We start from the raw sequence: 26,955 nt of genomic DNA, 5'->3' as shown, positions 1-26,955 counted from the left end.
AACTTTTGGGTTGCTCTTAAAATAGAGGTTCTAAACTGGTGTCACAGAGTGATAACAGTAGTGAGAATTTTTCAAGCCTTGAGTATTCCAGTTTGTTTTCAAGCGGTGGTATGTGGAAAACAAAGAAAAAAGTTTTAGTCCCTGTTTAAAGATGACAAAACTGTTTCCCCCAACAAAATAGTATATATGTAAGAAGGCATTCTTGTTTTTAAGATGATGCACATATATCACATATATATAATTACTCCTTGCTTTGTGCATCTGATTAAAAGAAAAGGCATTTACAGAGGTCATGTACAATTTTTCCCATTTCTCCTACCAGCTTCTATGCAGACTTTGGACCACTCAATCTGGCAATGGTCTACAGATACTGCTGCAAGTTAAATAAGAAATTAAAGGTAACACTTGGTTTTTTTGTTTAATATTCTTGACTTTTTAAAGAACAAAAACAAATGGGCCAGAAGTTTTTTTTTATTCGCATGCTTTCCTGGGTTCCTAATCCAGCTAAATGTTGAATATGAACACTAAATTTTATTAAGGTGAATTTACGGAGGAGGAGGATCAGGAGGGAAAACCCACTTACTTTTAAGATCCACAAGATGCACCACTGTGGCAGTAACTAATGTTAAGCTCCTAAAAGATTATCTTCTCTGAGGGGTGCTCAGTAATTTTCAGGATTGGACTCTTGATAGAGCATAGTGTCTTTAAAACAGAGAGTTCCTATGTTAATTAACATGAATGACTTCAAGTTAGTTGACCTCTAACAGATGTTGGAGTATAAAACCTGTTAGGCAGATAAAAAAGCTTATTAGCATTAATGTGAATCACAGTTTGCCTCTTCAAAACTGCTTAGATCTTGAAACTGCCACTGAACTGTGAAAATTGGGAAGTATGCAGAATATTATAGTTTAACAGAGGGGGTTTTTTTACTATTATTCCTTGATGTCTGTCACTGGTATTAGTTTGCATAATTCAGACTCGTTTTGTCCCTGTAGCACTATGAACAGGTTTGTCGGAGACAGGATTCTCCGATTTTTGCTTACAGGATGCTCTCTGAAGCAACACACGTCTATATTACAATCCCTTTGAATATCTTGGGTTTGATATTGGAGAGGCGTGTTAGGATTGCTGAGAACATACTACTGCTAGTGATCTGGCGTTTATTTGTCTTGAGCGCGTTGAATAGTATCTGAGCAAGTAACATTGCTATTTAAATAGTGACATTTTATGATAGCTTAGCAGTTGATCAAAGTATACAGTTTCAAGTGCATCACAATTTGTTTTAAGGGCCAGTTAGGGGATAGTTTTTGCTGCCACCACAGATGTAAGTCTCCTTTCTATTGGCGATGCCATTCCACCCCATTTCTAAGATAACTGGAGAAACTATATGCCAAGCTGAGATGAAATTTTAAAGTTACTTATGATAAAGGTTAGAAATACTTTTAAAACATTTTAATCTAAGCATGTATTTTCCAGTGATTCTGATCCTTAGAAACAACTACTAGTTGATTTATCTAGAGTCAGGTTTTCTTTAAGAACAAAAAAGTCTAAATTCTGTTTTTAAAACTATTGTGACTTTAACATGCCTGTGATGTTTTTGAGAATGCCACTTTGTATTTACTTCTCATAAACACCTATCTGTTACATAGGGCTTGAAGTCAGAAATACTAAATGCATTTAAGGAGAAAAAGAAAGATTACTGTAATTTCTATCAAAAATTATTTAGGCTGGATACTGGGAAAAATACTGGAACAATTAGGTGGGGATGCAACAGAGTCTTTCAAAGCTGTTGAGGGACTAGTCTACACTATACTTGGTCCTCTGAATACAGGTGGCTGAAAGTAGGTGAACAGACCCTTGCATTCCTCTAGTTTTATAAAAAAAGGCATGAAGAGTCTAAAATGCAAAATCATAATCTTGTTCATTTCTTGATACAGTCATTTTCATTGATAAGGAAGAAAATAATTCATTATACTGGCTTCGATCAGAAAAAACAAGCAAATGCTGCATTCCTCATAGGCTCCTACGCAGTAAGTATTTAAATTTTTACATTACATCAGCTTGCTAAATGTGTTCATTTTTTCATACTCAATTTTTAAAACACCAGGGTAAAAACAATTATTTTCTCTTGAATAATCTTCCTACTAATGTATTTTATAGTAAGGTACCACATACTAAGACAGTTTTTAAAGTCTAGCAGGTATGTGAATGGAGTTGTATGGTTTTGGTTTTTTTCATCTCTACTGCAATCTGTGCTGCTAAGAAATAAGAGCACCACTGAAAAAAAACCTTTATGAATATTTTCATTTAGAAAAAATGACTGCTTCTTGATGTTTTTCCTTTCCCCCACCTACACACACTTTTTCCTTTTTTAAAATAGAGAAATATTATCTTCCACAAAGTACAGTATATCATTTCCCATTGCATGCACATCTAAATATACCCAGCTGCTTCTTTTCTAATGTAAGGTGATCTCTTCAGTTAACCTAGGAGAAGGAGTGAGATCATGTGGTAGGCTTAGAGCTGATATAAAGCCTGGGAATATACAGGGTGGCTGGAAATGTACTGAGCCAGGCCCCTGACTGCAGAGGGGAAAATGACTGGCTTTACATCACAACTGCATATGTTTGGTACACAAAAGTGTAGTCAAGCAATAAAATGCTGAATGCTTCAGAATGAAAGATGTGATGTACCATATTCATGTTCTGCTTTGACTTGTAACACACCTTGATTGTAACCATATCTTTTGTTTACTGGTAATAAAATGAAGTGAGAACCTATGCATTTTTTGATGTTGGAGATTTGAGGTGTCAAAGTTCATGTAGCCTTAGGTCATTCCTATTTATTAGCTGCAAGGCTATACAGTACTTGCTGTGATGCTGGCAGTCTCCTTGCTGCCTCTCTACATCGTGCAGGAGGTCCATTTCCTGCTCCCCAGGGTTTCTTTGTTGTCTATTTTCTACAGTACTTATTACAAATTAAGAACGATTTCAAAATATGTCGCTCTTGGTGTTTGAAACACCGGTGCTTAGGAATGTTGCTGTAGACCTTTGTCTTTTTAAACCGCGTGAAAACTCACAACATGAGTTACTGAACTTGTTTGCAGTTATGTTGACAAAACAGCTGCAGCTTTTAGGAAAACTACTTCTTCCTAGTGACTTGATCATAAAAGAGGCCCAGAAAGTGAGAGGGGACTGGCTTCAGCTATCAGCCCTTATTTGGAAGGAAGTGAGTTTTGTTTTTCCCTAAACTTTTGTTCTGAATATATGTAGTAGTATTGTGCAGCACAGCAGCTGACATTTTGAGCAGAATCCACAGTACAGAAAATTAACTAATGGCAAAACAATCTAATGTGAAAATACTGTGGTTGACTATGTAAAAGGATACAAAAAACCTAACACAAATCTTATTTCTGATCATCCAGTAACCCTGCCATGTTGCAATAGCAACATGGAATTGAAGGGGAATGCTTGAACAGACTTGAATAAAACTCTAAGATTAATATGTATGGATTATGACAGTCCAAAGCACGGTAATTAAAAATGGAGGCTGTTGGACAGAGGAGTGGGCAGTTTTTGCTTCCAAGAACTGCAAGTGAAGGAGGTGGGAGATGCAGAGTACAGAAAGGATGCTAATGCAGATCCAGCTGAAGTATGACACAAGATCATGACTGACTAGCCAATGTGTGTGGGGGGGCTAGTTGCAGACAGCTGGCATATGACAGAAAGAGGCCAGTCAAAACCACCGGTAGTTTTCAGAGTTCAGAGAGTTGTGCTTTGGTTGTTGCATTGTACAAGTTGAATATTTTGGCGGTTTCCCTTAAAGTCCCATGGCAAAGTGAAGCACTATGTGAGTATTGTCCCCTCCTTGAATGGGGGCCTGTCTGTCTTGCGTAATCGCTAGTCCTGGTTGGTGAGGTAGCTCTAGCTGGATGCCGATTTTTTTTCCAGTGCAACAGATTTTGGCTTTGGTACTGCTTTTTCTATGAAGTAGGGTACAGTTTCTTCCCAGATTGATGTGGGAGGAATTCCAGTGAAGGAAGATCACAGACGAAAGACTGTGCCCCTGAGGCTTACTTTTCTTCCCTGGTGCCCTTCGATGATCTTTCATGAAGAGGCAGGCTTAATTACAGCACTCACTGCTGAAGTGTTTAAACGTACACGTCCCACATTTCTGCTTTCTGCAGGGAGAATTGGATTGTTCTCTATGGGGCGAGCAATGGTATAGGATCTGTTCAGAATGCATGATAAATATATGTCTACAAGCATATTTCCTGATTGAAAGGAAATATGTTGAGGCCTTCTTTATTTAAAACGTGTAGGCTTAAGCATCCACCTACTTCTTCAACGTGCTTTGCTTTTTGATGAAGAAGGATCCATCCAGCTATTGGTCAAAACTTTAAGAAGCTTTTCTGTAATTTTAGTTAATCGGACCATGTCCTGTTGGTAATGCTCTTCTCTTCTTGAACTAAGTATCATCATTTATTTCTGATCCCTTACAGTGTAAGTGGTAGGTTGCCACTGTATTTTGTTTTCTGTGCGTTGAATGTGGTTTCTTGCTTGATTTTGTTTTTTTAGTTTCGTGGTGGGTTCCCATTTCAACAGTTTACCTTAGGTTGAGGAACTGTGTGGCAATGCATCAGGTTGGAGGAGTTCAGGTGGGAAGAGCGAGGAAGTAGAAAGGGAAGGTAGCCTTCGCAGAGTTAGTTGTGAAAATAGTGCTTGCCTGCATGTGTTGTAAGGCCTTTGATAATTTAAGCATAGTTTTGGGTGCAAGGTGCTCTGTAGGTGCAGGAGCTTTAAATTACTTCTTAGGAATAACAGGCTGCCAGGTTTTCAGGAATAGCACAGACACAGTAAGTGTGTGTGCTTTCTGGTTTTGTTCTCTTTTTCTTAAACACAGTCACATTTTAACTATGAAACTATAATGAACTGTATATAACTAGTTCTTCTCTGGAACTTGTATGTCCTCAAAAACACTCAATATTTTTATGCTAGCAAGTTCCAAGCCTGTCATTTTAAGGGCTTGTTGACCTTAAATTTGTATTCTGAAACCGAGTATTATTTAACTTCTGCTTAAAGGAACTGGGATACATTAGCATGGTTTATTATTCAACATCTTTTGTTTAAATATATATGTGTGTGTATATATATGATGTGAGGATATGCTCATTTTGACTACTAAGGCAATTATGAAAGTCTTCATTAACTGTGGTGAAGCGTAAGGGCAGCTGTTAGTGTTCTGGTTTACAAGCAAAGTCTGTGCGCAGTCTTTTCTTCACAGTTGGTGTGTTTTAATGTTTCCCCCCCTCCCCTTCATCTAACTTGTCTTTCTTTCCTCTTCAGTGGAGATAGTTTCTGAACTCTCCAGGCTACACACTTCTTTCTCCCCCCTCCCACATCTGCTGCTTCCTTCCAGGTGTACTTTGATGTGACAGCACAGCGTAACTCAAGCTACAGGGCTCTTCAGTATAACATGGCCTTAAAAGTGAAGAACAAAGTTTTCAAATATATTGTTATATATGTAGTTTTAGAATAAAATATGATTTTTTAGACTAAATCTTAACAATTTAGATCTTAATCACTTTATTGTTCATCTTCCATCTATTTTAATTCTGTATTCTGTTTCATTTTTACAGATGATATACTGCATAATGGGAATAATATTCTTCTGTGTAGATTAGCATAAATTTGGCACATTCAGCCACACAAAGGGTAGCCAGAATTCGGTGTGTTGGGATTGAATGTTTACACTTTATTTGGGTGGAGGGGGTGAGGGGAAAGAAGGGAGGGGGGGGGAACCTTTGTTCTTCACCTTTTAAAGAAAAATTGCTTTTCCTTGGAAGCTATCTGCACTGTTCAGGCCTTACCACTCTACCAAAGCAGCAGTGATCTTCTGAGTTGATATCTACAGTGGCTTCTCTTGATTTTCGCCAGGACTTGGCTGTGGGTGAGGAAAGTCTGCTTCTTTCATCATTGCTCCTTCTATATTAAGAAAGAAAATGTACCCTCTGTGTTCTGTCCACCCAATTCCCAAGCTCCCCCCTCTCCCTTTGGCTGCATTAACTTAGTAACAGTGTTTTTTTTCTCAGGCCTGGCACTAATTATGTACTTGGAGGGTGACCCTCCGAGGGTACCGCCCCATGAACTGCTGTAATTCAGGTCACCTTCTCCAGGACTCATCTCTGTACTTTGTCTATTTTCTCATCTTCTTTCTTCAGGGTAAGCAGCGTTTCCTTCATCCGTTCTGATCTGTAGTACTGTTTTTTGCCTTTTCAATTTGCTAGTGTCCTTTCTAGCTGTGGGCCTAATGCTGGGTAGAAGCTGGAGGTTACGGAAGCAATTAGCACCCGTCTGTGTGATGTTGAACTGCTCTGTTCTTACCGTGGCATTTGCGGAATTATCTCTGGCTAAGCTGTGGGAACGAAGGCAAACCTGTTTGAGTAGTAGTCCAGGCTGAGTGGTGGTAAATGGGTAACTACAGCAGCGCTCAAATTACAGGTGGGTAAACCACGTTTACCCTCAGCTATGTTTTGGTGAGAGGTGCTTGTGCTTGACAAGCAAGTGGCAGAGATGAGATGGACAAAGTACTGGCCTTTCATTTGAGCAAAAGTTGCCTCGAGTCTTTTTGGCTTTCTGTGTTTGTGTCCTCTAAAAAGCTACCTTCTCTGAACTGTATTTGGGAAATTGTGATTAGTCTTCATGATGGCAGGTTTTCCTGCTGTTTGTACTAGGTTCTTCCTCACAATGTTCTTACCAGAGTGCTTGTCTCCATAGGAGAAGAAGGGTTGCTCTTTGGGGTCCCTCACTATAGTACTAGCTTGCTTTCTTAGCTGTCATGAAGTACTGATGTGCCCAGCCCAGTCAGTTCCCAGGGGGGTTTTCTATGCCTCCGCTCCGCTGTTTAAAAGGTAATTAGAGGTTTCTTGCTTTTGTTTATGATGAACAAAGAGAGTTGCCAGAGACAGGCAGTTGTTCTGTCTCTGCCTGTGTTTCAACACTTAATGACTGTGTTTCTGCTAATGAAGGGACTGTTGGCCATGTGTGCATTTCTTTGGTGCACCACAAGTCCATACAGGAAGCTTTTTATTCTAGTATATTTCTATTTTAATTTTGATATATTTAACCTTTTCTTCTAAGGAATATTTCTAGAAAATTTAATGTATTAACTGACTAGTATATCCAGTGGAGGTTCTAATGAAATAAAATAATAAAATATTTAGTACTTTTAAGTTATAGTAAAATGATGCATGTGTGTGAGCTTGTGTTTGAGTCTGGTCACACACAGTAGTTATTTGTATTAATTCAGAATGGGCGGGCTGTGATTATTTGCAGTTTACAGCAGTTCAGGCTATTTTGGGTGAGTGACATTTTTGGAACATAGTTGTATCACACGAAATTTGCTTGTAAGCAGTGTAAAATGAATCATCTCATTATTTTCTTGCTTTTAAGTCAGCGTGGTTGGTAAAATGTGTGATTTAGGTAGCAACCTTAAGTAGATTTCGCAGTTAAGGGTGAGCGGGTAGATAAACTTGATTACACTAAGCACATCATAGACGTGAATTTAAAGTGCTATTTACAGACTTGAGTTGATACAGTTTCTAACTGTACAGCATATTTAAATATCCTATTTAATTTTCCTGAAAAAGCAACAAGTTATGTCATAGATTATTATTATCAAACATGTTTTGTCTTGCATGCAGCCTTACTATTTCACTTGGCAATCCCATGTATTGAAGATTAAGATGTATTTTTCAACCAGAGCCTCCTTTCCTTTTCTACCAGGAATACTTTTCATCCTATTGTGAATACCATTTTCATGATTGTAACACTAATCAAGGAAACCTTTGTTTAAAAAATAGGGCTGGTTTGAAAACACTAATATGAATCAGACAATAACATGGCTTGCTAAAAGAACTCTCATTCTATGGTTGATTTTAAATGCTCATAAATAAAGACTGGGTTGCCGAGTCCTGCAAGCCCTTCTATTTCATTCAGTGAACATTATAGCGGCTGTTTGACTGCTCAGCAGTGTTGGCAGGAGGAGTGCTTGAGTGCACCTTTCCCAGTACTCAACGCTTGGATGGTTCTTGACCATTCACAGAGCTGCCTGCAGTCCCTTAATTAGAAACAGATGTCCTAAATGAAAAGGATGATTAGAGCAATGTTAATGGTTCAACTGCTAATCACAAATTTCTGGCTGTATTTTGAAGTTAAGTAGGATTTTTTTTTTTGTATGCATAAAGAAAGCAAATTTCTAAATTGTTGGTACACAAGTGATTACACAGTGTGATAAAATGGTATGTTATTTTGGCTTGAAAGATGTCAGTTCCTTATAGTAACAATTTCCCTGGAAGGTACTTAAGTAAAAGATTTGTAAAGGATTTTAAGAGTTTTTCCATGGTGGGGGGGTGGGCGTGGGGGGGTGGTGGGGGTGTGTGTGGGGGTGTGTGTCTGTCTGTGTGTGTGTGTGTGTGTCTCTGTGTGTGTGTGTGTGTGTGTGTGTCTGTCTGTGTCTGTGTGTCTGTGTGTGTCTGTGTGTCTGTGTACACACACACACACACACACACACACCCCTATCCGCACTTCCATAGGATTGTAGGAAAATTCTAAAAGTGATGCAACTGTACTTCTGGATGATTTATTTCAGGTCTGCTGAATTTTCTAAGTTTTTTTAAAAAGCTGGGGTTTTTTTTAGTATTTGCCTGACCTGCAGGAAAGGAGTCCCTTGAGAAATCAATGTAAAATTCTAATAGACTTTTCTCCATTTGTATATACAAGAATGGACAAAAACTATCCCAGAAAATGCATGCTTCTGCTAAATAACAGTTAATATAATTGCTTGAAATTTATTTTAATATTTTTTCATCATTTTAATAGTCCTTCTTGTTGGCTGCTTTATTGGCATTAACTTAAGAAGACAACTTTGTGAAAGTTTCTGTCATCTTAGAAAGCACGGCAGAAACGTGACTTATAATTAACATCTGGACAAACTGGTTTCAGCTGTTGCGTTATTTTGATTTCTGGAGATTATGTCTTTTCCCATTTCCCCTCCTTCCCCCAGCACATACCTTATGAATTTAAAAATATATCTTTGTTTTGTTACTCATCAGACCAACATTTCCATTCTCTTCTTTTCTGAAACTTCAGTTCTACTTACTGCCTTAGAAAGTCCTTCTCTCTTTCAATACTTATGTCTACTACAGGTCTCTCTGATCACTTTTACTTTCTGTCTCTCATTTACTGACTTTCTTTAGTCCTTTGTTCGCCCACATCATTCCAATGAAATTGTTCACCTTCAAGGCTTTAGTGGCCTCCTCCTGGTCAGAAGCAGTATTATATAGTTATATATAACTATATAATAGTTATATATAATATAATATAACTATATAACTATATAATAGTTATATATAATATAGTATAGTTATATATAATATAATATGTAATATATATAAAACTATATATATAGAACTATATTACAGTTTCAGTTTGTGTCAGGATTATGTTTTTGAAGTGAATCTTTCCTTAAATCCTGTTCACTGCATTTTGGTTCACTTCACAGAGCAGTCTAGGAGCAATCCCAACAGGTCATGGGTGTTCAGTCCACAGGACCAGACTAGAACAAGCTGTTAAGTTTAAAAGCTGCTGGAATTGGATAGTGCAGATGTCAGATCTTCAGTGCTGTCTCTCAGTCTACAGATGCATTTCTGCTGGTGCACACTACTTCCTAATGCAGATTTGGCCTCTGCTGCCTTGACGTCTGCTGCTTCCCCAGGCTTTGCGGCTCCTTCCCTCACTTCTTCAGTCTTACCTGTTTCCATATCTGGAATTTGGTTCACCCACAACCTGAACCCAGGCTCACCCATGTTCAGCTTCCATCCAGCCTTGCTTGCATCCAAGATTTCCAGCTGGGTGCTCTCTTATGGTCTTAAGCTGTGGCAGAAACTGATCCTGTTTCCACTTTGACTGTCACAGCTTCTTGTGTTGTGTTACCGCCAGGATACTTTCCTTGTGAAGTAAGTATCTGTTTATGGTCTTTCCCGTTCTGTGCAGAGACTGAATGTCATTCTTCCCTCTTGAAGCACTCCACCATTGCACCTGTCCAGATATCCTCATGCTAACCTAATTTTTTTTGTAAGCCACTTTTCACTGAGAATACCATCTGGCTATTTCATCAACTGCTGTCTCTGCAACTGTTCACGTCGTATCTTGTGTGTGTAGTAGTGTCACAGCTGAAGTGTAGCAGGATCTCTCCTTGCTTCAGAAAGTTCTGAGAAGTCCAACTCGAAGAGCTTCCTTCTGCAGTGAATATACTGTATATTGCTTCCATTGTACAGGAAGTACTGCCTATTTCTGCTTTGTAGCTTGTCCACATTGAAAAATGCCATCTTCTTGCAGTGTGCTTTTTGTACGTACTAAACAATGGTAGTCATTGGATTTTTGTGTCAAAATCAGGTTGGATTTTTTAAGTGTCCTTGTATGTAGCAAGTGTTCATATAACTATGTTAAGGAAAGTCCATACCGATGTGCATGTATGTTAAAATGGTGTTTCAGCAACTTCACTGGTAATGTAATTTCAGAAGTTGGATCTGTGCTTAAGAACTAACATGTTTCAGTATACTGTAATGTTATTTAGACTTATTTTAGTACAACACAACATTATGGAAAAAACTTGCCTCTTGCCGCTGTTACACTTGCAAACAAATGCTTCTGCATTGAAGCTTGTTTTCTTTAAGAAGCTGGTAAAAGCTCAGCTGAGATACAGGAGAAATCCTTGGTCTTTCTGAGCTACATGTGCTTCCAAGATTAGCTAGTATTAGCTGCATTTCTATTTGCCTGTTGTACAAGTAGTACTCTCTGTATATTAGCCAGCCTTACAGCACTGAATCCCAAGTTTTTTCCAGGTGACTCATTTCTGGCTACAAACTCTGATTCTGCTCTTTAATTACCTTCTGTTTGCTCATGCCATTTCATGTCTCCGGTTTGTAAGTTTTTCTGGGGCAGGGCTCTCGATAAGCAAGCAGTGCTAGATTTATATGGTTGCTAGCAATATGTATTCACTGTGCTGCAAGATGCAAAGTATGACTGTATTAAAGCCCACAACTTGAAATTTCTTGGAACATAACCTTTATATCCAATTCAGGCAATGAATATGTCTGCAGAATAGAAAGTGAACTCTGGCATCTGAGGAGCAGCTATTCGATGATATGTTGGGGGCTTTTAAAGTCTCTTTTCTATTCCAGGTGTATGCTTGCAAATACAAATGCAAAAGTCACTTACCCCTCCCCAGTGAAAGCACACACACACACACAAAACATGCAGTTTTCATTACTTAACTAAACTACTTAAACAAGGCAGATTTTTTTCTTTGGTTTTGCTAATTGCACAGAAAGAATGCTCAGAAAATACTTAACACAGTAATCAAATCAGAGGAAAAATGAAAGGGGTCACCTGTTGCCATGTATGTTTTAGCTGTCTGTTTAGAATATGTTTCAAACTGGGTTTTTGGGGTTTTTTTAGCAACATCTGTTCCACCTCCCATTCTCACCGCACAAGAATGAGAGAGAGTGTGTGTGTGAGAGAGAGGATGTTGAAGGTATGTTAAGCCATTTGTTCAAACTGGCTTTGCAGCAGCATCAAAGATTTGAAAGGCAATGCCAACTTTTAAAAGAAAAAAATGTCAAAAGCAACAAAAAACAAAAATGCCACACTTAGATTTTTGGGGGATGTTTAATTAATACTCATTAGGATTCTTACTTTCAAAAAACCTCTAAGGAAAAAGGTCATTAATATAAGAGATGTAAATAATTTTATTGAACGTTAATGAAAAAATAACTTTCTGTAGTGTCTTAAAGCTTAGTTAATGCAGTTTTAAAGAGAAAGTATTAACTTGAAATTACTGAATATTGACCTGTTAATGACAGCTTGTTATTAACAGTTGTTATCTCCCGGCCGTGCTGGGGATGGTGTTTGATGGTATTGGAAGATCTGATTTGCATAAAAGAGGAGTTTTACAATATGCTTTAAGGACACCTTAGGGTTAGAGGCTATCCAAGGGGGATCAGGCATGTCATGATGGAAGACCATATGGATATCTGTCATGAGTTGGTCCTTTGTGAATTCTTTTCTGAGTGTTTTTGACAGTAGAAAGTTTGATACGTAGTGCTTCAAGTATGTTACTTCATTCTGTTCTTAGGATTTTGCTTCTAAAGCTACAGATTTCTTTTTTTTTTTTTTTCCTTTATGGCATCTGGATTTAGTTACTGGATACTGCCTCACCAGTGCAAAGGAGGAAGTACAGGATTTGGAATAACGCAAACGTACTGCTGTAGGAAAATCAAAACATACATGAATTACTGTTTTAATCTTGTCTGCTGAGTGTACACACTGTTTTGTAGACCAGATGAGTCATAGCTTTGCTGATATCTCTGTGGGTTTTTGTGTTTTGAGTTACATCTTAAAAGCTTAATTAAAAAAAAAATAAATCTACAAACTGGTCCAGCAGAAACGTGGAAGAATCCAGACGGACAGAAGCTTTTTCACTGTAGCCTATAGTTGAACAACTCCTGCACAAATCTATAAATTTTGTTTAAAAATATATATTCCTCGAGGTTGACCAGTATTATATATTGTTTGTGTTAGTTTTATTGTTCACATTTGCATGCATTTGTTCTTGATGCCACTCTTTCCCAGCACTTCTGAGCTCTGTGATAATTAATTATGCCTTCTGTAGTAAGCAAATAACTTGAAGTTATTAATATCAATCTTAAAATAATGCTTTTATTTTATTTTCTGTCTTTTTCCACAAAAATAGGTAATATACCTGAGAGAATCCCCAGAAGACGTGTACAGGCTTATATTGGCTGGAAACGTTTCATATCTTCCTTTCAGGTAAATAACAAGTTGTTGGAACTTTCTGTACCTTGATATTTTGAGGAAGAATGTGGCATTTATCAGTACTAATTTGGGGGGGGGGGTGCTGAAGTTTTAACACACGACACGTTCACTGCCTGAGCTTTAAGTGCAGACTGCTGAACAGGGGTTTTAGCAGCTGATACTGAAGCGTACTGACAGAAGGTGAAGGAGCCACGCTGCTTTGTATGCGCTTTTGTTGAGCTTTTTGATCTACGTTCCTTTGCACTTGGCAGTCTGGTTTTTGTGCCAGTAGTTGACAGTTAAACGTATCAAAATATCTGTCATTCATCACAAATGGCTTGTAATACTTTTAGCACTCCATTTTTCCCACTTGTCGAATGTATGCAGCAACCCACAAATACTGTTTTGCACATAAAGAATGCTAGCTAACCTCATATGATTTAGTGTAACTTTAAAGTATTTATTTTTACCAATGAGGAAATGTGTAAAACCATTGGTTCATGGTTGCTTGACCCTGAGGAAATGTAATCCTAGCTGTTTCAGACCACAGAGTTCTCTTTGTGGTATATGCTGTGCTGCTTAATGTAGCAAATAAAGTCTATACGTCATGCAGAGGAACAACTTCTTAATTTCTTTCAAACAAGAGTTTCTAAAACTTGAACTAAACTCACCTTCCATTGGCTGCCACAATATGCAGAAAAGAATGGCCAAAAAACTTTTTAGGAGGCAAGTTTACTGTGCAAATATATTGTTATGGGGTGATTAATTCAGTCCTTGCTTGTTTGTGTTTTCTAGCTCTCTTGCCAAGGGATGGGCTTTTGATGATTTGAATTTCTATTACTTCCCCCCTGCCACCACCACAGTATAATGGTGTAGTAGCACCTCTCTTTATTTGCATATTTCCATCATCCCATTTCTCACTTTGAAATCCCATATTTATATTCCCAGAAGAACAAAAGTCATCCTTGGGAAGACTGTAAGGTTTGTTTCTAAATATAAAGGTGTATGTGGGTGATGGAGGTAGTAGCTTTTCACTCAGGTCATATACCCTGCCCAAATTCCCAGACCATCACTTCAACAGCACTACCGAAAGAAATGCAAAGATGTGTTATATAATAAGACTTACTGAGAGCTGACTTCTGAAGACATGTCCAGCCTCTGGGATAAAGAATACAGTCTACTGAAGTGTCTGCAAACTTTACCATTTTCCCGAGTTTACTAGTGCAACTGAACCTGGTGCAAATAGAGGAATTCAGATTACGTTAATGATCAACTGAGATGTTGGTCTGGGCTTGGTTCATTTAAGATCTTCATCTCTGCAAAAAGCAGTACTTTCCCATAGAACAATAAAAAGTCAGTCAAGTAGTTGCTACTTAGGGTCATTATCAACATAAAAACTTTCGTTAGTAGGATGCAAAGAATTTCTTTTTTCACTTATAGAATCACAGAATCACAGTGATGTTGGAAGGGACCTCTGCAGGTCATCCGGTCCAACCTCTGTGCTCAAGCAGGGCCACCTACAGCCAGTTGCCCAGGACCACGTCCAGATGACTTTTGAATGTCTCCAAGGATGGAGACTCCACAGCATCTCAGGGCAACCTGTTCCAGTGCTCGGTTGCACTCAGAGTGAAAAAATGGTTCCTGATGTTCAGAGGGAACCTCCTGTGTTTCAGTTTGTGCCCATTGTCTCTGGTCCTGTCACTGAGCACCACTGAAAAGAGCCTGGCTCTGTCTTCTTTGCACTCTGCCTTCAGGTTTTTGTATACATTGATAAGGTCCCCCCTGAGCCTTCTCTTCTCCAGGCTGAACAGTCCCAGCTCTCTCAGCCTTTCCTTCTATATGAGATGCTGCAGTCCCTTAATCATCTTTGCGGCCCTTTGCTGGACTCTCTCCAGTATGTCCATACCTCTCTTGCACTGAGGAGCCCAGAACTGGGCACAGTACTCCAGGTGTGGCCTCACCAGTGCTGAGGAGAGGGGAAGTATCACTGCCCTCGACCTGCTGGCAATATTTTGTCTAATGTTGTCCAGGATACCATTAGCCTTCTTTGTCACAGGGCACATTGCTGACTCGTGTTCAACTTGGTGTCCACCAGGAGCCCCAGGTCCTTTTCTGCAAAGCTGTTATCCAACTGGGCAGCCCCCGTGCTGTACTGGTGCCTGGGGTCGTCCTCCCCAGGTGCAGGACTTTACACTTCTCCTTGTTGAACTTCATGAGGCTTCTGTCAGCCCATTTCTCCAGCCTGTCAAGGTTCTTCTGGATGGCAGCACAACCCTCTGGCATATCAGCCACTCCTCCCAGTTTTGTGTCATCAGCAAACTTGCTGAGGGAACTCTCTGCCCATTCATCCATATCATTAATGAAGATGTTGAACAGGATCAAATGCAGTATTGACCCCTAGAATACACCACTAGTTCCTAGCCTCCAACTAGACTTTTTGCAACTGACCACCACCCCTCGGGCTAGGCCATTCAGCCAGTTTTCAGTCCACCTGTTTGCTCAACCAGCCTACATATCACTAGCTTGTCTATGAGGATCTTATGGAGACAATGTCAAAGGCCTTACTGAAGTTCAGGTAGACAATATCCACTACTTTCCCCTCATCTACCAGGCCAGTCATTTCATTGTAGAGGTTTATCAAATTGGTCAAGCATGATGTTGAATCCATGCGGACTACTCCTTATGATTTTCTTGTCCTTAATATGCCTGGAAATGGTTTCCAGGATTAGCTGCTCCATCACGTCTCTGGGGATTGAGGTGATGCTGACTGACCTGTGGTTCCCTGGGGATTCTTTCTTGCCCTTCTTGAAGTTGAGGATGCCATTTGCTTTCCTCCAGTCTTCAGGCATTTCTCCCAGTTGCCGTGATCAATCAGAGATTGTTGAGAGTGGCCTTGCAATGACATCAGCCAACTCCCTCAGCCCTCATGGGTGCCTCCCATCAGGGCCCATGGACCTAGGTATGTCCCGTTTGCGGAAGTATTCCCTGACCTGATCCTCTTCCACCAAGAATCCATCTTCTTTACACCAGCCTTTCTCCCTGGTTTCTAGGACCTGGGATTCCTGAAGGCTGGTCTTGCTAGTAAAGACTGAGGCAAAGAAGGTATTCAGTACCTCAGCCTTTTCCATGTCCTGTGTGACCAGGTCCCCTTGTCTCACTGAGCAATGGGCCCACATCTTCCCTAGTCCTCCTTTTGTCACCTATGTACTTATAGAAGCCCTTCATGTTTTCTTTGACATCCCTGGCCAGAGTCAATTCCATTTGGGCTTTAACTTTCCTAACTTCATCCCTGGATGCTTGGACAGTGTCTCTATATTCCTCCCAGGTTACCTGACCTTGTTTCCACTCGCTGTATGCTTCCTTTTTGTGTTTGAGTTTGGCCAGGAGTTCCTTGTTCATCCACATAGGCCTCCTGGCATTTTTGCCTGCTTCATATTCATTGGGATGGACTGCTCTTAAGCTTGAAGGGGGTGATCCCTGAACATTAACCAGCTTTCCTGGGCCCTTCTTCCTTCCAGGGCCTTATCCCATGAGTCTCTTCCAAGCAGATCTTTGAAGAGGCCAAAGTCTGCTCTCCTGAAGTCCAGGGTTGTCAGCTTGCTTTTCACCCTCCTCCCTGCCCTCAGGATCCTGAACTCCACCATCTCATAGTCACTGCAACCAAGGCTGCTTTTGACTTTTACATTCCCAATGAGCACCTCCTTGTTGGTGAGTATGATGTCCAGCAGAGGACTGTTCCTCATTGGCTGCTGTATCACTTGGAGGAGGAAGTTGTCACCAGTTCCTTGCAGGAACTTCCTGGATTGCTTATGTCCTGCTGTGTTGTCCCTCCAACGGATATCAGAGTGGTTGCAGTTCCCATGAGGACAAGGGTCTGCAAATGCGCGGCTGCTCCTATCTGTCTGTCGAGAGCCTGATCCACTTGTTCTTCCTGGTCAGGTGGCCTAACAAACTCCCACTACAATGTCACCTTTACCTGTCCTCTCTTTTAACCGAATGGGGTTCTGTTATTTCCTTCTCCTGCTGTTTTTTTTCCCCACCTTTCACACTGATTCATTAGGGAGGAAAAGGATACCAACAAATTGTAGAGGCAGCCATCCAGGTTCTTCAGAAGTTCTTCCTCCTCTCAGTTGAAATTTAAACATGATATATTTTTATTTTTTTGAAACATTAATGGTTCTCTGCTGATGAGTGCTACATGGTCTCAAAAGAAGGTGTTCTGCCAAGACATAATATTCTTTGATGTCGATTCAGTTTAAATTTATTTTTTGACTTGGACTATAGTATTCCTGTAGAATGCTTACTCTACAGTGCTTACAGAATCTAATAATGGCCACATACTAAGAAGATGCCATTCTTGGATCAACAGAATTTAAAAAATTGTAATTGAAAGAAGGGGTTTTAATGAAAACCAGTTTCTCCTCATGTTTAAGCATAAACTATTTTATGCATCTTAAGGAAAGTCTCTTAATATATCTACACAAATGTGTGTCTTGACAGTTTTAGTAAGAAGATGCTGTTCACGTATACATAGAACGCATGTGTGCAGCATCTTTTTTCTTTTAAATTGAGTTTGAAGAAAATATTTGCAGTGTATTAAAATTTGACTTTTTTGAAAGTGTACTTCAGAAGAAAATGTTCTAAGAGTGTATGTTAGACTATGATACTAATTTAGGCATTAGCTTTTGCCACAAGGAGTTTGTCTTGTCTGTTCTTTGTTGACATGAACACTGAAACATACCAGTTTCAGTGTTCACGTCAGAAATTGAACATGTCAGCTTTACCAAAACTATAACTGGAGTAATCTTACTCTTGGATCATCTGTTAACGTAACTTATTTTATGTTTTGTTATTATTGTAAGATGCAAGGTGGGGGAAATGAAGTAATCATTTAACATAATTATTTCACTATAATAGTAATTATCTTAAAGCAATTTTTTAAAGGTGTTTTAGAGAAATTCTTCAGTTGTTTTCACTTGGATTAAAAAGAGATAATTTTACCGTTTGGGTCATCATATCTTACAGGGATGCTTCCTTTGGTACTTGCAGTTTTCATCTGACATTGCTGGACTGTTTTCATGCAATAAACAAGGTCAGTAAAACAATATTTTTCGTATTGCAAAAAGTCAGCTAAATATTGCCCAGCAGAAAAAGGCGGCTTAGGAATCTAGGATCCAGTTAGAGCTTTGCAGTAGCAGATTTTCTGATTGTTGCCTAGTTTATTATGTATTATTCATTGTAACAAAACTTCTAGATACAGCATCCATAGACATTGACCAATACCTTATATAATCAACTAGTGAAGATTTTAAAGAGGGAATTTTGAGTTTTATTTATGTAATTTTTCAGGACAGTCATTCACACCTCTAATCCCTAAGAGTTCTGTGATAGGTTTATTATATGCCCCCCTGGTGTTACATTTTAGGCTGAATATAGCCTTTGAAAGTGTTATTGAGTTGGTTAGTGATACTTTTTAGGCATTTGCAGCATGTGCTAATGACTTCAAGTTTTGCTTTAATAATGCAAATAGAACAAATATTAGGTGGCAGGTGCTTTTTTTTTTTTTAACTACAAATTATCATAATGTGGTGTTTTATAGCAATACAATGGTGAAGTAACGTGGCATTGAAGGACAGAAGAATTTATATGCATTCTTTTTAGTCTGTATGAATAGTGAAATGGGGAATTCTGCAGCTCTCCACACTAGTACTGTCTTTTGTATTGTGGGTGTCTCTGCCAAATACTGGTGTTTTTACTGATTAAGCCAGCTTCTCGCAGATTTGTGATTTTCAGCTTTTTTGGATGTTTTGGCAGTGGCTGCTTGTATGCCAAGAGAGGTGAATTGCTATTCTTCTTAGTACCGGTGAACACCAAGGAAAACTACAGAAGATTATGCAGTGAAAGAGGAGATTAGAATGTAGTATTTTAAATATCTGGAGATACGGGGTTATCTGTGTTTGTGCTTCCTGATTTAACAAGTGTGTAAACTGCCAGTTACCCAAATGATTACATTTTTTATACAGTATTAAATATAATGGTTGTGGATAATTACGGGACATCGGGGACCACACTAGTGTCTGCTTAGGACTGTGTATCTGCAAACAATTTTAAACCAATGAAGATATTAGCATCGTAATGAGAGCGAATAGCATTCATGCACAAAAATACTTGCAATCCTTGAATGCAGACTTTAGAATGTACTCATAATTTCAATAGATAATTTTTGCTAGTTATTTTTCTCCTTTTTATTTTGTACTACTAGCAGTAATAAAAAGACTGAATGCTTCTGTAGTCTGGAATTTTGTAGTGATTCGATGAAAACGAAAAGAGTGGATTTGCTTGTCTAACTTCACTTACATTAAAATTTACGAATCGGTTTTGAACCAAGACTGAGTTGATCTGCATTTTTTCAAATATACGAAGAAGTCTCTCTGAAACAGTAGAACAGGTGTTAAGGGGCTTTCAGTAACCTAAGAGAGTGATAAACTGTCCTCATTGAAAAGATGTTGTCTTTGTTAAAAACTGTATTCTGAATTTTAGGCTTTGCACTATGGTTTCCTGGATTTTGATACATTTGATGTAAATGAATATGAGCATTATGAAGTAAGTGTTCAGTATCAATCTTCTGATTTGTTTGCTGTTACTAATGCTAAGAGGATTGTTTATAATATGTGCTATTTTTTTTGTAGTATTAGGTTCCATTTCTGTTTTGTCTCTTTAAACTTTGACTGTTAAATAAAGGTGTGTGGTCAGAGAGAGAATATTAAAATTCAGATTTAAGCATAGTCAGCCTCAAACATGGGGGGTAAAGCAGAAAGCAAAATGGAAATAAATACTTTTTTCCATTATTACTAAAGCCCTGGAAGATGATAGGGGAGTGGGAATTTGTCCACCTTTTAGAGATCATGCATATTCTCAAGGAGTCTTGATGAGAAACTCAAGGGCATACGAGTCCAAGTCTAAGTGAATTCTGGAGAGCAATTAAAGTATGTGTCTGTGAACACATGGCAAAGGTATAATAACATTCTTTGAGGTAAAGAAGGAAAACAGGGCTGGGGAACTCCAGGCCTATAAAATTCACTTTGGGGTGTGGGAAATGGTTGTGACAATGAAGGACTGCAGCTCTTGACTATATGCAGTCTCAGAAGCGCAAAGCTGCCAGTTATCTGTAAAGAGAAAATTAAGTGTTTTTAGAATCTAAAAAATCATGATTTAAATTGTGAACAGAGATAAGGCCAAGGTCATAATTTAGAAACCTATAAAAAAAATTAAAATTGGAAGTTTCCCTTCATCTGAAGGGCATCAGTTGTGTTGTTCTAAAACTGTAATTTAGAAAGAGGAGAACAGGCAAGAAAAGTGAGGTTGAGAGCATCTGGCATCCTCCTGATGGAACAGAAAGCAGGCAACTAACATAACTTCTGTTGGCAAAAATTGTACATCACTGTCTAGCATGTATTTTGAAACAATAAGGAAAAGCCTGAAAATACAGGGATAATGATAAACCAAGCATTTTCTCTTGACAGAGAGCAGAAAATGGAGATTTTAACTGGATAATACCAAACAAATTCATTGCCTTCAGTGGACCTCATTCAAGAAGTAAAATTGAAAATGGTATGCTTAAAAAAGGAGGTGGGGGACACAAGCCCACTGCTTTCTTAATTGATTGTTATCAGTAAGAACGAGCTTTAAAAATTTTTCCTCAAACAGTGTGTTTTTTCCTTGGCTCTTTTTCTTTTATAAGAACCCTGGCAGTAAAATTTTAATGCTTGGTTTAATTGTATCTGACCTAGGTGATTATGTTAAAATTCCATTTTCAGTTAGTCTATTTCTTTGTTGAAGATGAGTTCTATTTTGAAAGTGTTTTCATCTCTTGTTTTTGAGTCTGTGTTTATTTCTGCAGTTTGAGCCTTACTCTTCTTTTTTTTTTCCCCTTCTTGTTTCAAATAGGCTATCCCCACCATGCTCCAGAGGCTTATTTCCCATACTTCAGGAAACATAAGGTCACCACTATAATACGCCTCAACAAAAAACTCTATGATGCCAAACGATTTACAGATGCTGGATTTGAGCATTTTGACCTCTTCTTTGCTGATGGAAGCACACCTAGTGATACTATAGTTAAAACATTTCTAAATATTTGTGAAAATGCTGAAGGTGTTATAGCCGTTCATTGCAAAGGTATAGTGTAAAAAAAGTTTATATTACAAGTGATGCTTATAGTTACAGTTCCTGAGGTATTTTGCACTATAATTCCATTATATCTAGTTATTAACATTTCTGCCAAACTGCAGCTTTTCCATACAAATTCTTTCTGTGCTTCTGTTCTGTACTTCATCTTCTAATTTTTTTAAGTTCCAGAAAAATCTTCCCAGCTGTTTCCAAGAATGAGATTGGGGAAAGTGAGCTTGCCAATATTAACAGCCCTTTCTTCTAGAAAGTGTTAGCACTTTCAAAGGGTGCTTTTGAGCAGGAATTTGAAGTCCTGGCAAGGTTTGTAGGTCTTTCTGAAAATGCACGGTTAAATATACCAAGTCATAAACTTTTGAAAATATCAATGCAGCTTTTTGAGGAGACTCCTCATAAAGTATGAGTGTTCTTCCAGAACCACAGAAATCCCTCAGAAACCCTTTATACTAGCTACATTGGGCATGCTCTGAATATCAGTTCCTCCAGAGTTAGACTGCCAAGGAAAAGATCTTCAGAGCATGACCAATGCAGCTACTATAAAGATACAGTTTTCTGTGGTTCTAGAGTGACTATGTTTCCCTTCCCACGCCATATTTAAGTCTATCAGGCATTTGTTCTCCACAAACTTTGCCTCACTAGCCTACCTGATAATACTGTGATTGAAGGAGAAAGGCCTTTTCTTAACCCATTTGCCTGGGACCTGCAAAGACTGCATTTTTGTTCCTGCACCTGCGATCCATTTGCTGCATGTTTAACAGGATTATACTGTGAAGTGGAAGAATTGGTAAAAACTTCATCTTGACTGTTGGGAAGCAAGTGCATACTCTTATTCTCCACTGAGGTGATAAATTCGGGCATATCACTTAATTGATTATGCCTGAATATTGAGTATCAGTGGTAGAAGTGCTTTGTTTTCATTCAGATTAAGATGTTCTTTGATATTTATCACACTAATGGTGTCTAGACTACCTTATGTTCCTCAACCTGCTCTTACTCTTGAGAAAGAGTAGTATGCTGTAGCCTGTTCTTAAAGCTGGGCAAGGCATGGAAAGTGCTGTGTGGTTGTCTTGGCTATTGGGCTATACTGAAGATTTTACACTGGTGTTGATCAGTCACGTGTTAAATGAGAGAAGGTGATGTGTGGTTTGACATACACAGCAAGTGATCAAGGAGAGGAACCACTTAGCTGGAGCTGTCCTCCTTTCCTTCTCATGTTTCCCAAAGTAAATAGAACTGTTTTGAGGGCCATTGCAAAGAAGGTTCCTCATTCTGGAGTACTTTTTGCCTGTGTCAGCTAGTACCCAGACTTGCTTACTGCAAAATTTGTCTTTTCCTTGGGAACTAAAGTAAGTGATTAGTTAGAGGAGGGACTGGAAGAGCAACTGGTTTCAGTGCAATGTATGATCAATTTGCAAGAAGGTGCTTTGAGAATTTTGGAAAAAAGCCAGCTGTTTTATTCCATGTATAAAAACATTCTTACACCTATGTACTTATTCATAGATAGATAAGTAAATAAAGATAGATAGTCTTACAGATCGTTGTAAAGTCACTGGCTTTGGAAGGTTACCTCACTCAAAAAACATGTGAACAATGTGTTAGTAACCTTGTATATGGAAAAAAAAATTCAAAAGGTGAGTTGCACTTACCAAGTTTGATCAGTAACAGGTTTGTTTAATAAACTAGGCAAGTAACTATTTGTCCAAGTAACAATGTCTATAGCTACAGCAGATTCCAGATGAAGATGGGTATATAAAAGAAGCCATTCTTTTATCTTACACAGCTGGGCTTGGACGAACTGGCACACTTATTGCCTGTTATATTATGAAGCATTATCGGATGACAGCTGCTGAAACTATTGCCTGGATTAGAATAAATAGACCTGGTTCAGTGATTGGACCACAACAACACTTCCTGATGGAGTAAGTAGATTGACTAGAAATTATTTAAAAAATAGATCTAGATGTCTCTTTCTTCTTCGTTTATTGTACACTTAATAATCTTTGGTGTTAATTTGTTGTGTTTTGGGCTTTTTTTTTTCATGTTATGATAGCAAACAGGCAGAACTTTGGACAGAAGGAGATATTTTCCATGCAAAGTTGAAAGGAAAACCTAAAATTGCTGTAACAAGAATTCTGTCAGGAGTAGATGATATTTCAATTAATGACACAAGAATCAGGAGAACCATCCGAAAGGACATTGAATTGGTAACCATCCGAATATTGTGCTCTTGTAAAAGTTGTAACTGCTGTTGAGAATCTCTCAGGTTCTGAACAAACCTGTGGGTACACTAAAACTATGTTAATCAGATTCTTTTTCTGTTGGCCCTTTTTGTATCACGGGATATGGTGGGGGAAAAGTTATGGACAGCAAGTATGAAAAACGAAGTGCAGTACACAGGTGAAGTAGGAGCATCCTTATCATACTTTAGTAATTAGGTAAATATTAGAACAAAAAAGTACTCACAATTTGCAATCAAAACCACTGATTTTGTTTTGGATTGTCTGTTACTTCATTGTGTGTGTTTAAAGGGAAGGGATGAAAGGGTTTTTGCTCTTTTTAGTTTCTAAGTAATTGCAACTTCTATAATACCTTTTGATGCTGCCTTTTAAAAAAATGGTACTGCTGTTTTAAAAAGGCAAGTCAAGGAGGGAAATGCTGTACTTGAGTGAAGATTGTGCTGTACCGAAGCAAAGATTTGTTATCACATATATCATATATATGTTTCCACTGTTTAAAAGACAAAATGTTGTCTAACATTCTGATGCATGTAGTTCATGACGCAACTTAAGGGTTTACAGGTTTAAAAGCAGCAAAGAGGAAACTGGAAAGAACAGATTTGTATTTATGCACGTGAATTTCCTTTGATTTTATGCTGGCAAACTTTCCTGTTGGGATAATTCTAACTTTAAGATTTAAAATAAGGTTAGTTCTTAAATGTCTAAGTGTCTATATTTTAATCTTTGTTTATCCCTTCCCTGCCTCTACTTATCCAGTACAGTGATGAAGATGAAACAAACTGTGTAACACAAGGTGATAAGCTTCGTGCTCTGAAAAGTAGGAGGCAGGCAAAAGCTCCAACTGCATCTCCGCTAACGTAAGTCAGTTTCCGAATGTATAAATGCCAGAAATACTTTTATCATCTTCTTTATGCATACTTCCCTTTGTCCCCAAGTTTATTGCCAAGGCTGCTTTCACTCATTTAAAACTAGCATGACATTACCGTTTCTCTGAAGGCTTGGTGAGCACTAAGGAGGCAGGAGAACTTGGCTAAAGAACTGCATTACTCAATTTCTAGTTTTCTGCGTTGTTTGTGATTCCAGTAGTCTGCGCTTTACAAGCTCCCATAGTATTTCTGAGTTCTTTACTTTTTGTTTAATCACAAAATTCCGTTGTCTTTCCTGTGGTAGTATAAAAATGGAAGACTATGGCTCCGTGTGGTGGTGTTTGATTGGCTGAAATAAGGTACACGCTGTTTTTTGAAGTAAAGTCAGCTACCCAGGAAGAGTTGAAAGAATAATTTTTAGTTTCCTTTCATTTCCTCTTCCTTGGAGAGGAACTTTCCCTAAATTCTGTGGGCTTTGGGATAATGGCTGGTAAATCTGGAAGGCAGGGAGTAGCACTATTTCAGTAAATAAATTCAAAAGGAGTGCATTTCTGTCAGGGAACTTGGTATGTTAGTCTCTTTGTTTTAGACAAGTACTGGAACACCACCTGTAAAAGAAAGGTCTTCGTCACCTTTTCATCTGTTGTAGCTTGTAGCAACTGTAGGTAGAAAAACTTTCTGTCTGCCCTTAAATAAACTACAAGTGAATGCAAGACTTGCAAGACATATCTGGATCTCATTTGATTGCTAGGAAAGGAATGGTGACCACTGGCTGTCAGATTTTTGCAAATAACACAGCACCAGAGTCAGAGGAAACTTGGCTTTTGTTGTGCTGTCTTTCCGTAGGTGACGATGCTGCTAGCTGCTGGCCTTTTTTTTTTTTCCTTTTAATTTTTTTAAGACCAAACAGTGTCATCAGACTTTTAGAAAAAGTGAGAGGTATGTAGTAAGAATGTGCTGAAGGTAAAGGAATATGTCTTTGGAAACCCTCACACATTGCTATGTATGAATTTTGCTTTTATTTTAAATGATTCTCTTTTGTTCATGCTCATCATCTACACAGGCAATCATATAAGAAACAACAGATTCAGAACAAAGCCTGTACCCAACTGAGATTAAGAAAAACCCCAAATACATCACCTCAGTTACCTGAAATACCACAGTACAAAACAGCTACCTTGCACGTTAGTTTCTAAGGCACATAGTGCCTTAGTTTCCACTTCATAATATTTTTTCATAAAAGGTACTTTTAAGTCATGTAATAAAGGTTGTGAAAGAGCTCATTTATTGTACATTCCATAGAATGAATGTAAACTGTATGATAATCTATTTGGAGCCTATCAACTATAAAAAGCCTATCACCTATTAAAATATTATTCCGTTCATGAAGCATTCTGCAACATGACTGCTCTAATTAAAACTAATTAGCTTGTATTTCTGTAGAATTAAAATAATTGATCTAGAGCTTACAGGTTTTTTTATAGTGTGATTGTGGCACAGGGAGTTGGAATTTCCCTCCTCCTGTTCCCCTGAGTTACTTGTATGGTTTGCAGCTTGTACTGAAATAATTTGGTGGAAAATGAATGTATAACTTCTTACATTCTTTGTGTTACTATTATTAAACCAAAATATCACTAGGAATATTTAGCTGCCCTACCTGAGTCAGAAGTCTTCCCTGCTAGAAGACGTGTCAGTCTTTTTCCCTTTTAGTTCAGACTGGTAAAAATAATTAATCTTGCAGTGAAATTAATTTTATCTAAGCAAACAAAAAGAAGCTTCTAAATCCTCTATGTAGTTTTATTTCACAGAAAAGAAAAAAAAAGGCAAAATAAGAGCACCAGAAGCTGGGACAATTACAGTCTTTGAGAGCTAGAAGCATTGCTTACATTTAAGTCGCAAGGGATTTGTGTATAACGTTTGTTAATGTTTATTGAAGTTGGTTGTATAAACTCTGTATGCTTTGATGAGTGGATACTTTGTGTATGTTCTAATTAGCAATATTCTGCACCTTTGGCAAAGGATTATGAATTAGCTTTTGCTACTTTGAACACAGGAAGGTAATATACCCCACTATCTGGGTGTTTACATAAATTGTTTGTTCCTACAAACTGATCAGGCTCTGATCTAATGTTTTAGTATTAAAACACACAATTGTGAAGTAGGATGTGTGAATACAGGCTGATCAAACTGTGTTAAGAGATGGCAGCAAGTGGTCAGAGGTGTACTGCTCCAGCATGTACTTTTCAAAAGAGTGATACAGGCTTTCTTTGGAATAGATTACTTTAGTGAGGATTTCAGAAAATTTGCTTTGATTCCAGCAACACATGGATACTACATTTGGCAATTTATGGTTGCATGGATTGTTACAGTCATAGAAAGTAAGAAAATGCTTGGCAAAGGTTATAGAGCAATGTGCTTTTGAAGAACTTGAAACAAGCTGAAATGCACCAATAGCTTTTGCTTTTGAATTTTTGTTCATCTTTTCCTCCCCCTCCAACCCCTTTTTTAGATGGCTCCTAGCTATGCTGGTGTCTACACTGTGTAGCATTGTCATCTGGTGGATTGTATGTGGCTCCCTTCTGCCCAGCCTGCTATTCTGTCTAGATGGTTTAAGAACATAGTAACCATCAGGACCCCCTGAGAGAGAGCCACTGTGTAAGTGTCCCATTCCATTTCTCTACAATAGCTCACACTTTCTGTCTAGTATGTCTCATAAATGCATGTTTTCATATCATGTTTCTTACTGGCTTTGTTGCAAGAGTAAATTTCACTGCTCTGGCTTTGTTGTAT

At 38.3% G+C, this 26,955-nt stretch overlaps 1 protein-coding gene across 7 annotated transcripts in view; it reads left to right on the top strand.

The window, feature by feature from the left end:
• CDC14B (cell division cycle 14B) overlaps positions 1-26,955 on the top strand; it is a 48,329-nt gene that overhangs the window by 9,014 nt on the left and 12,360 nt on the right. For 5 of the 7 annotated variants that reach the window (XM_075527016.1, XM_075527015.1, XM_075527012.1 and 2 more), the window contains exons 3-12: positions 323-398; positions 1,938-2,030; positions 12,814-12,890; positions 17,901-17,967; positions 19,416-19,478; positions 20,399-20,486; positions 20,823-21,053; positions 22,843-22,981; positions 23,113-23,266; positions 24,056-24,156. In XM_075527016.1, the coding sequence (XP_075383131.1) occupies positions 323-398; positions 1,938-2,030; positions 12,814-12,890; positions 17,901-17,967; positions 19,416-19,478; positions 20,399-20,486; positions 20,823-21,053; positions 22,843-22,981; positions 23,113-23,266; positions 24,056-24,156 (1,089 nt within the window). Of the gene's footprint in view, positions 1-322; positions 399-1,937; positions 2,031-12,813; positions 12,891-17,900; positions 17,968-19,415; positions 19,479-20,398; positions 20,487-20,822; positions 21,054-22,842; positions 22,982-23,112; positions 23,267-24,055; positions 24,157-26,674; positions 26,821-26,955 lie in introns of all 7 variants that reach the window. The other 2 variants (XM_075527013.1, XM_075527014.1) reach the window with 1 other exon arrangement.

This window comes from Mycteria americana, chromosome Z, assembly GCF_035582795.1.
Source record: "Mycteria americana isolate JAX WOST 10 ecotype Jacksonville Zoo and Gardens chromosome Z, USCA_MyAme_1.0, whole genome shotgun sequence".
Classification (NCBI taxonomy): Eukaryota; Metazoa; Chordata; class Aves; order Ciconiiformes; family Ciconiidae; genus Mycteria; species Mycteria americana.
Note: the sequence above shows the minus strand (reverse complement) of the source record. Positions and strands in the feature narration are given on the sequence as shown.